A 10,861-nucleotide genomic window follows, 5' to 3' on the forward strand; every position below is an offset into this window, starting at 1 on the left:
AGTTCAGAGTTTGGGGTGCTACCAGAATTTGACAGCAGAAACTTAAAAAGTTGTCTTATACTGACAGGTTTATAAATTAGGGAATGCTAGACTTAGGGAGACCTAGATTCAAATTTTTGCCTCTGACATCTGTTCGCTCTGTGACTGTGGAGCAAGTCACTTCATAATTCTAAGCCTCATCTGTAAAATGAGGATACGTCCTTTATCCCTGCCTGGTAGGGTCATGAGGCTTAAGTGAAATAAGACATATAAAGTGCTTTACAAACCTCAAAAGTGCTATATAAATGCCAGCTATCATTATTACATATGTCTATTCAGGGATTTTTTTTTTTGTTTTTTTGAGGGGGGAAGGTAAGGCAGTTGGGGTTAAGTGACTTGCCCAAGTTCACATGGCTAGTTTTTTTGTGTTAAGTGTCTGAGGCTGGATTTGAACTCAGGTCCTCCTGACTCCAGGGCTGGTGCTCTATTCACTGTGCCACCTAGCCGCCCTATTCAGGGGCTCTTAATCTTTTTTTTGTATGTGTCCTGAATACCTTTTGCAATCTGGGGAAATCTATGAATCCTTTCTCAGGGTAATAAGATATGTAGGATTAGAAAAGAAGCCAATTACATTGAAATACACACCCCAGCTTAAAACCTTCAGATCTCTATGAACTTCAAGGGATGCCGTTTTTTATGTTTTCCAGGAAAAATCAAGAACAGGAAAGATTTAAAAATATCATGTGTCTCCAACAAGCCACCTGTCTCCAACCCAACGTAAGTTTGTTGCTGTCTTTTCCTACATACTCGGTCTCAGGCTTTCATAAGTGGCAGCTTGAGTGGGGAGGGCTCTTACAGTTCCACACACGTCAGGTCCCACTGCTTGCGTGGCACTGTACTTGGTGGGAGGAGATGCAAAGCTTGCTTGGCTCTTTCCCTCAGGAAGCTTCCAATCTGGTTGAAGCATGTGAGATAGCTACAAACAATCTACAGTGTGAAAAAGCTAGTCTTGGATAAATCCCATCAGAAAATAGTAAGTAGGTTAAAGTTATAAAAACAAATGTTAAAAATTGCTTTGACATGTAACTGGGGAAAAATAAAATACTAAATTAAAAAAATAGGGTGCTACCTGTGGCCCAAAGAGCCATTTTTTTATATCCCTTTACATGGATGGGAAGAAGAATGGAAGAGGCCTGAAGATAGGCCTGGCCCTGTCCTTTGGAATGAGGTTTTGTGACCTTCTGAGAGGGACTTGTCTCTGAAACTTTTTCAACTTGATATCTTTTGCTCTGCCAAAATGTTTTTTAGGCCACTACAGTTCTCCGAAAGTGTGCCTTTTTGTGGGGTAACTGGAGATCCTGAAGCTTGTCTCATCCAGTGCAGTGATTGGTCAGGGACTTTTTTTGGAGGGCTATGGGGCGTGGGATTGGCTAAACTGAGTGATGATGAATGGCCACTTTGCTTTTTTTTGGGAGTATGAAACCTGATAGGCAGTAGGTTCACTCTTCCTGACAAAATTTAAAGGTGGCTTAGTGAAATCAGAAGCAGACCCTTTAATTCAAGCTTGTAAAGCAAGTTTGACCTCCTGTAGCGGCAACCACACTGGTATACCTAGGATGGCTGCTAGTACAGATTCTTAGATCTGCTTTTCTAGGAAAGCTGGCTGTTTAAGGGATCAACAATCTTTTTAATCACATTCACTAGTTCAGGGGGAAATCACCCTGAACTTTAGAGAAAATACAATCAGAGAAATAAAGACCAACAGACAGGGCTCTGACTGCCTGAATCAACATATATCCCTGGATTGAGAGAGCTTTTATATCTGAGCAGTCAGGGAGCTCTGAACATAAGACTCACTTAGACTCTCAAGCAGGAAATCACAAGATGCTTCTCATAATTGATCCCCCAAAGCAAAATACCAACTCAGAGTATATATACACTTCTCAGAGCCAGAAGGCATCACAGCCCCATGACTCAGTGCCTAATTAGAAATTAGCAAAAGGTGTGAAAGCCTTCCTACCAGCAAGCCTTCCCTAGGCAAGCTTCCCTTAATGGACTCCATGTGAGACCTGTTAATGGGTAGAGAAGATCTTAAATGCCATTAACATTACATCTCCTCCCACAGACACCCTGATGGGCATACTCTGTTGCCATGGGGGAGTGGGTGTTAGAAAACAGGGTCATTTGGTCGGGCTTTGCCATACTCTTTATGCCTTGTAAAGTACCCAGTTCCAGTGCTCTCTCTCACCTTGGCTCTCAGTTAATTCAAGAGGTGTTCAGTGGCACTGTACTAGAAGCTGGAGATGCAAAGACAAAGGTCAACAATCTTTGCCCCCAAAGAGCTTATGTTCTACTTGGAGGAGGGGCGGAAACACTATGTATATAAATAAAAATGTGCAAAATCTAGACCTTAATACAAAGTAATTTGGGGAGAGGGGGTGGTTGGGAGGTCATTAAATACTCTTGGAAAAATTGGCAACTTGAGCTGTCTTTAAAGGAAATCTAGGGATTCTACGAGATTGAACCTGAGGAGGGAAAGCAATCCAGGCATGGGGGGGCAGAAAGGCCTAGTGGAGGCAGATGGAATGTTCTTTATGGAGAACAACAAATCGGCCAGTTTGGCAGGTGCACAAAACGTGTGAGAGGAGGAGTAATATGTGAACAGTTTGGAAAGAGAGTTTGGAACCAGAATGTAGAAAGATAGATGGGTTTGTATTTTATCTACCCTGAAATAAGCCAGTGTGGGAAGAAAGGGGCGGAAGACATTGAATTCTTTGAGTCAGTGAGGAGTCCGTTGCACTTGACACCTTACTGTGGGGTAGAACTTGTGATTTAGGCTGAGATCATTCCCTTGTGAGTAAAATATTGGTGTCAGCTTTCAGAGTGAATGGGAAGGTTCTTCTGGTGATTGTGACTACTAGCTGATGTTCTGTAATTATAAAGTGTTTTCACAGACATCATTTCATTTGAGGCTTACAATGATCTTGCAAAGTAGGTAGGTATCCCCATTTTCCAGAAGAGGAGACTGAGGTCAGAAATGTTAAGTGAGTCACACAGGGCCACATGGCCATTGAGAGTTAGAGCTGTGATGGGAACCCAGATCTTCACCCAGGGCTCATTCTCTTCTATTGCCTTGTTCTCTTCTGATCGTGGTGCTCAGACACAGCTGAGCATTTGGAGTCCCAATGAAAAGACTCATGGGATTTTCTTTTTTCTTTCCAGGCCTCCCAGGAACCTGGACTCTAGGACCTTCATTACAATTGGTGACAAGGTTTGTGACGCCAGTTGACATTTCCTCTCTCTTAACCTGTAAAGATGTCTGTTTGGAAAAGCTTTAAAGAAACAAAACAAAATATACTCCTTCAAACAACGATCTCCATGGACATTTAAAAATTTCTGGCATAACTTTTTCCTTTGTCCTCCCCTGGGACTTGAGAACTGGAGTGTTTGAACAATCCCTTCCCCAAAGAGAGTTTTTTTGTGTGTGCACCCACAGATGTCCATCAGACCAAAGGCAGCCCCATCTAGTTTCCCTCTGTCTGTTGGCAAGGATCCCACCATCTTCACCCTCCTAGGAGCTGGTTCTTTGTCAGGGCAGGGTACAGCATCAGCATCCTTCCCCCTCTCCCTCTCAGTTGTGTTGGGGCCCTGGTTGCCTGACCCCTGGTGTGGTGGGAAGAAGAGAAGGAGCTTTTGTGTTCTCTGCCTGGGTGTGATTCATGTGGCAGGGCGAGGGCCCTGTCTCAAAGTGAATGAGCAATTTATCCAGAGCTTTGACTGGTGGACTTCGTCTAGGACGTGTGTAGAGACCCTGTAAGCAAATACTAAAGGGTGTTTGAGGTTTTCTGGGGAAGCTTTTCCAAGCAGTGTCTGGGGCTTCTGCTCTGCGGAGTACTGTATAACGAAAGGTCAGGGACCTTCTCCAGTTCTCTCCACCCAGCTTTGTGGCTAGGGGCTGAAAGGACCTCCCTCTTAGCTCTTCGAGACATAAGTCCATCATTGTAACTCTCCCATTCTCCTCCCCACCCCGCTCCCTCTGAAAAAAATGACTCCAAACCCCAGGACCTCAAGGGTCTGCCTTGTTACTCGTCTAGAGGAGAAGCAGAGCAGGGAGGGTTGGTTGATGAGTCCTTGGCTGAGTCTCTGGGCAGCTTCTTTCTGCCTAGCTCCAGGAGGCCCGATGTACTGGCTAGAAATAGCTTTTGGTTTTTGTTCTCCCTGTTCAGCATCCTCTAGGGACCGCGTGAGTCTGTGTACTGGGAGACTATATATAGACCTTCTTATGCCTGGGATCAGAGTTATATCTGACTGCTTACCTTCCCAGGGGCAGGTGCTAAATTGGATAGAATTTGGACTCTCCCACCTTCTGCTGACTTGGTGATGGGGGGAGATAGGGGGAGAGAACATGGCTTTCCTTGCTTGGGTGGATTGTATAAATTACCCCCAGGTCGTCAGTTACAAACACAGACCTTTTGGAATGGATGCACCTTTAAATAGCTCTATTGGAGGGTGGAGGAATAGGTTTTTGAGATATTTACATTCTGTTCCCAAGATCTTAAGTCTTAAATGGCATTTGGGCATTTGCCAGTGGCCTGTGGGGTCACTTCTTAGAGAGGCAGCATGATGTCCTGAGGGGAAAAAAACCAAAACGCTGAACTTGGGAGTCAGGCAAGATCTGGGTCAGAATCTCACTTGTGACCAGGCCACTTAGCCTCTTTCAAAGCTCACTTTTCTCATTTGTAAAATAAGGATGATAATAACCTTTGCTACCTATTTCACAGGGTTTTGGGGCTCAAATAAAAATGTAAAGTGCTTTGTAAACCTTAAATGACTACAGAAATGCTGACTGTTGCTGGTACAATCAATGGCTTATGCCTTCTGTGTGATTCTTTTGGGAGGTCTAGGGTCAGAACTGGGGGAAAGGTACCAGCCCCTCTTTTCACTGGTCTGGCATCCTGGAAATCCGTCCATTGTACTAGCTGAAGATCAGCCCATTTTGGTTGCTCTCTTCAGGGGCCTCCCAGTGGGGCATCTGAGACTTGGGAGAGAATTCAGGGGGCCAGAGATTATAGTAGAACTTGTGTGCCAAAGCATGTCCCTGCGTTTGCCTGCCTGGCAAGATTTTGAATGAGAAATTCCGATTGAACCCCCCAGTGGTTTTGTAAAACTAACTGTCCAGGGTTGGTTACACCTGAAACCAGTGCACCTATGGCCTCACTTGTGACTAAATAAGGGGTTCTTAACCCTTTTTTGTTTCATTGACCCCTTTTGGCAGTCTGGTGAAGCCCCTGGACCCATTTCTCAGAATAAGTCTTTTAAATGTGTAAAATAGGATACATAAAGTTACAAAACAAACATTCTCTTGAAACAAAGTTGGAATATGTTTCCCTCTCCAAGTTCATGGACCCCCCTCAAATCTAGTTACAAATCATTGGCTTCACGAGAGAATGTTGATGATAATAAAGGCTGAGGCTTGAGATCTGGGAGCCCCACTGGTAGAACTGAGTTAGTGTATGCCTTCTGTAGGAGGAGAGTGCCCATGTCTCTTCTGGGGAGGGAACTGCTGATTTACTGTTAAGGTTTGGCAAGCCTGGGCTACTGGATGTTCCCAAAATAAAACATTAGTCAGAACTGAAAAAAAAACCCAACAAAAATCCTAAACCACCCTTTTAAAAAATTTAACTTTTTCAATAAAAAAAAAATCTCTCTTTCCTATCTCCCATTAGAAAAGAAAAAAGAGAGAAAAACAAGACCTTTGTAACAAGTATGCATAGTCAAGCAAAACAGAATCCTAAATTAGTCATGTGCAAAAGATACGTCTCATTTTGAACCCCGAGTCTATCACCTCTCTTTCAAGAGGCTTCCTGGAATTGTGGCTGGTCGTTTGTGTTGATCAGAATTCTTAAGTCTCTTAAAGTGTTTTGTTTTTCTTTCCTGCATTGAACAACCCCACCCTTCAAAGCCATACATTCTAGGGGAAGCCAGAGCCCCCTTTTCCTTAGCCTGCTTCCTATAGTCATGATAGCGGAACACCTTGAACCAGTGGGATCTGGGCTTACTCCTGAGGCAGTGAGCACTGCCCTCCTCTCCCCGATGTCACCCAGGATGTTTCCTGGGTGGGCTGGTCTTGCTGTGCACCAGCTAAATTCTCTCATAGTATGGGTCATCAGAGAGACAGAGAGACACAGAGAGAGAAACAGAGACAGAGAAAGATAGAGAGAGAGACAGAGAAAGATAGAGAGACAGAGAGAGAGAGAGAGAGAGAGAATCCACCTTCCACCTTCCAGTAACCACTTTGCAGAAGTAGAGTTACTAAATTGTGTTTACTAAAGAAAGCCTGCTGGAAAAGCCCATTTCCTCTGTGCAAAATAAAGTGCCTGTGCCTGGTGAGTTCATGTATGTGCATGTGCGGCCTTTAGCAGCTGCCACTAGGGGGCCAAAGCCTGCCCTGATTGCTTTGGTCAAAAGTATGTGTAATCTCCTGAGTTCATCCAGCACTTCTGTGCTACTCATTTAGATCATATTAGACCAGTCCACTTTCTTTTCTATTCCAGTTTTCTCCAATGAAAAGAAAGAAAAAATTGTTTGTAATGAGCATATTGGGTGTTTGTACCAAATAGCTGCAGCCCAGTACCTGCCAAGCTTACGTTCCTTTATCAGAGCTGTCCGTGACACTGCTCCTCAGAAATCTTGGGTCATTCTTTATTGAATCTAGGCTTAGAACGCAGACTTCTTAGCATGGTGGCTAAAGCCTTACACAATCTGGTTCCCACCTACTCCTCTAGTGTTTGCTGTTGTTATTCAATTCTTCTGTCCCGCCTTGGGATTTTCTTTTGGCAAAGATAGTGGAGTGGTTTGCACCATTTCCTTCTCCAGCTCATTTTACAGATGAGGAAACAGAGGCAAGCAGAATTAAGTGACTTTGCAGGGGTCCCACAGCTAGTCAGTTTCTGAGGCCAGATTTGGACTCAGGAAGATGAGTCTTCCTGACTCCAGGCCCAGGGCTCTGTGCCCTTTGCTACCTCGATGCTGTTTTCTATTATTACTTCAAGATATTACCTTTCATTAACGTCTGCAAGCAGTAATTAAGTACTTACCTTGTGCTGGGGCTCTATGCTAAGTGCTGGGGATAGAAAGGCAAAAACTTGGACTATCACCTCAAGAAGCTTACATTCTAATGGGTGAGACAGCATGCAAACAGTTATTTATGTAAAAGAGAGAGAGATAGCGGGGAGAGACAGAGACAGACAGAAAAGAGAGAAAATGGGAGATATTCTCCATTCTAGTCATATTAGCCACCAAGCAGTTCCTTGAATGCCAGGTTAAATGTCGCCTGCCAAGGATAAAGTCATTTCTAATCATGGCTCTGATAGTCTGTTAGGAAATCAGCTTTAGAGAGAAATCTTAGTAAGGGGGACAGGTTATATATTTATTAGACTGTTGTTAATTCTTCTTCCTCAGTAGTGGAGGGGCATTAAAGCTACTGGCCTCTTTCTTTTCAGAAGGCTTAACTCTTTCTACCTGGTCTGGTCTGGTAGAGGGGAAGAGGCCAAAGTTAAGCACTGGAAAAGAGGCACTGGGTTTGGAGTCAAAGGATCTGAATTCAAATTCTGGTTCTGCTACTTACTACCTGTGCAGCCTTAGGCAAGTGCTCTCTTGACCTCAGTTTCCTCTTTTGTAAAAATATGGAGTTAAATTTCGATGTCTCTTTTGGATAAATCTTTGAAATGACAAATGTGTGTGAAAGACAACATGGCACAGTGTATAGTGACCTGGCCTGTGACACATCCTGGTTGTGTGACCCTGACTAAGGCATTTAAACTCTCACTTCTAGGTAGACTAAGACTATAGCCTAAGATTATAAGTTTCAGAAAAGGTGCCAACCTGCTTTAGTAGAAGAAATGTCTCTCTTGGAGCTTCCTATACCCATGAAATCATGTCTATTCCCTGTCCCTATGTATCATCCTATTGTGAAAATAAATGACATTTTTGTTCTCTCCAAGAGAAGTAAATAAAACCAGATTTAGGATGGATTTGACTAGAACAGAATTGTAGCCTTTTTTAAAACCTCCAAGGTACACACCCAACATTTTATTTTTCTGGAGGCAGTTGAGATTAAGTGACTTGCCTAGGGTCACATGGCTAGTAAGTGTTTGAACTCAGGTCCTTCTGACTCTAGGGCCTAGCTGCCCTTACACCCAATACTTTATTTATTTATTGACCCCCCCCCTTTTTTTTTTGGAGGGCAATTGGGGTTAAGTGACTTGCCCAAAGTCACACGGCTAGTAAGTGTGTCAAGTGTCTGAGGCTGGATTTGAACTCAGGTCCTCCTGACTCCAGGGCTGGTGCTCTATTCACTGTGCTACCTAGCCACCCCCCACCCAATACTTTAAACAATGTGTATGTTATGTATATGTGTGTTTGTGGGTACCCTCCAGGCCTGTGGGAGATGTTCTCCTAATGGGCTTGCCATGGAACCCGGTTTCCTAGGGATCCTAATAGATAAAGTCTATGAGAGGGCCCAGAGGGTCCTTCCAGTCCTTGAGCATTTGCAGCCTCCAGGATGTGAGAAGGAAATTTCATGAGGTGGCACTTGTTTTGTGACAAAGGAGATGTCTCCGTGCTTGGGATGGTCAAGTATTCTGGCCTGGCGCCCCAAGGGCCTTTGGGCATGTAGGGTCATTTGATTATGAAAACCCATCCAAATGGCCTAGCATTAATGGGTTTTTAGGGGAATGTGACTGTTCCTAAGAGCAAAAGGAAGAAGCCTTTTTGGTCTGGTGATAGTTTTGCTGTTGACATGCTAGCTTCCTGGTCCTTTACAGACTAAACTCTGTTGAAACTTCGAATTGACTGTTTTGTGCTTTAAGAGGGGAGGAGGAAATATCAGGGGCAGGATCGATTGTTGCTCAGCTTCTCCTACTCACACTCTCACCCTGGCAGAAGTCGAGCCTAGGTCCTAGCTGGTAGATGCTAATACCCAGGCTTCCCCCTGAGTTTCTGGCGGCAATGGAATGAATGGGACCATGAGATCTAGAGCAGGGCTTCTTAAACTTTTTCCATTCTCTGCCCCTTTTTTTGGGAAGGGGTAAGGCAAGGCAATTGGGGTTAAGTGACTTGCTCAAGGTCACACAGCTAGTAGGTGCGTCAAGTGTCTGAGGTCGGATTTGAACTCAGGTCCTCCTGACTCCAGGGCCAGTGCTCTATTCAGTGTGCCACCTTAGATTCCCCCCTACACTTCAGTGCTTCTTAAACTGTGACAGTTTAAGAATTGCTGGCCTAGAGAATGGAGGGAGGGTGACTCCTCTTCCGCCAGCAGGGCCTGCTCTGCCCCCTCACCCTCACTGATCTCACCTATCCCTGACAATTCCATTTACAGTAGGAGAATTGTTAGCAGGCTTGTACCAGGTCCTGATAATCCTCCCTGGCTTTCTTCTCCTTTGTGGTTTATCTTCTAACCAACCAGGCTCTTCCTGCTTTTAATACATCAGGTTTTTTTATTCATTCAATAAGCATTTATTAAACACCGATTTTCATGTAACTGGGAAAAATTAAATACTAAATAAATTTCTAAAAATCCACTGGGAAAAATTAAATACTGAACAAATTTTTAGAAAACCTCACCTACTTTGTGTTAGACACTGTGTTAAGTGCTGGGGACAAAAAGACACACACACACACCATCCTTGGCACGTGTTAAATCAAGATGGTTGGTGGTTAACACATCAGTAATTTGGAGTAATCAGTGATGATGTTTCATTATTATAGACTCATTGTCTGACTCATTGCCAGACTCATTGTCACTTAAAAATTCCTGTATATTTGTCTGTGTGATGAAGGTTGTGTAATGGCATGTGCCATGGGTAGGATGGAGTTAATGAGACCAGCTACATTTCTAGCTCATTGATTTCCTAGGAGGTTTGAGGACTTTTCCATTGACTCAAGGATAATGTCTTAGCACTTGTGAAGGAGATATGGTCCAGCCGGCTCCTTGAGGTCATGTGAGGTCTCTGGCTATGTCTGTAGAAGGTTAAGCTGTTAAAGTTCTCCTGTATCATATCCATGCCTGATGGCGGCTCTTGATGTGTGTTGTGTGTTTGAGGGGAGAGGAAGCTGAGAATGCCCACATGTATTCCTAGGGCCTTATCGACTCTTTCTCTTTTCTGTTCCTCAAGAACTTTGAAGTGGCAGCTGATGATTTAGTATCCATTTCAGAGCTGGGTCGGGGTGCCTACGGTGTAGTGGAGAAAGTTCGACATGCCCAGAGTGGAACCATCATGGCTGTCAAGGTAATAAATGGATCCCCAGGGTGAGGTGAATGATTGTGGGTGGTGGTGTGTAGGCATTAAGACCTATTGCCTAACCTGGCACCAATTATTACTGCTCTAAGATGAACCTTACCCAGAGGGGTGGAGTATTCCGAAAGAGAAGGATCTTCATCTTGGAAAATAGTAGGAAAATGGGGTTCTGCTCTTGAAAAGACTCAGGTCTGAAAAGGGCTTGAAAAAGTCCTTTGTTCATTGATTGGCCTTTTGGTGAGATAGCTGTAAACTCCCATAGACCAGGTGAGACTGTCTGCTGTTGATGGCTTTCAGAGGAGATGCCATCTGCTTCTTGTATTCCTTCCCACCTGTGATCACAGCTAATCACAGTGCCTATATGCATTGGGCTCTGTAGCGGCAAGCACCCCAAGCATGTCCTCAGGGTTTGTTGCCACCACAGGTTCTTGGATCTGCTTTGATAAAGGAAAGCAACTCAAAATGGGTTAACAAGCTTACTTTAATCAGTCAGACATATATCGTTTACCTTGTTCAGGGGGAAAAGGTCAGCACCCTGAACTTCAAAGCATACAGGCAGAATTATCAAGACAGAAACAGATCAA

General features: G+C 44.1%; 1 protein-coding gene across 2 annotated transcripts in view; it reads left to right on the forward strand.

Annotated features, from left to right (window-relative positions):
• The window catches only part of MAP2K3 (mitogen-activated protein kinase kinase 3), an 81,331-nt gene that overhangs the window by 48,789 nt on the left and 21,681 nt on the right, over positions 1-10,861 (forward strand). For both annotated transcript variants that reach the window (XM_069084722.1, XM_069084723.1), the window contains exons 2-4: positions 687-756; positions 3,202-3,250; positions 10,155-10,268. In XM_069084722.1, coding sequence (XP_068940823.1) covers positions 687-756; positions 3,202-3,250; positions 10,155-10,268 — 233 coding nt within the window. The remainder of the gene's footprint in view (positions 1-686; positions 757-3,201; positions 3,251-10,154; positions 10,269-10,861) is intronic.

This window comes from Petaurus breviceps, unplaced genomic scaffold (genome assembly GCF_028583685.1).
Source record: "Petaurus breviceps papuanus isolate PSGF00001 unplaced genomic scaffold, PetGlider_PUasm1.0 175, whole genome shotgun sequence".
NCBI classification, from domain to species: Eukaryota; Metazoa; Chordata; class Mammalia; order Diprotodontia; family Petauridae; genus Petaurus; species Petaurus breviceps.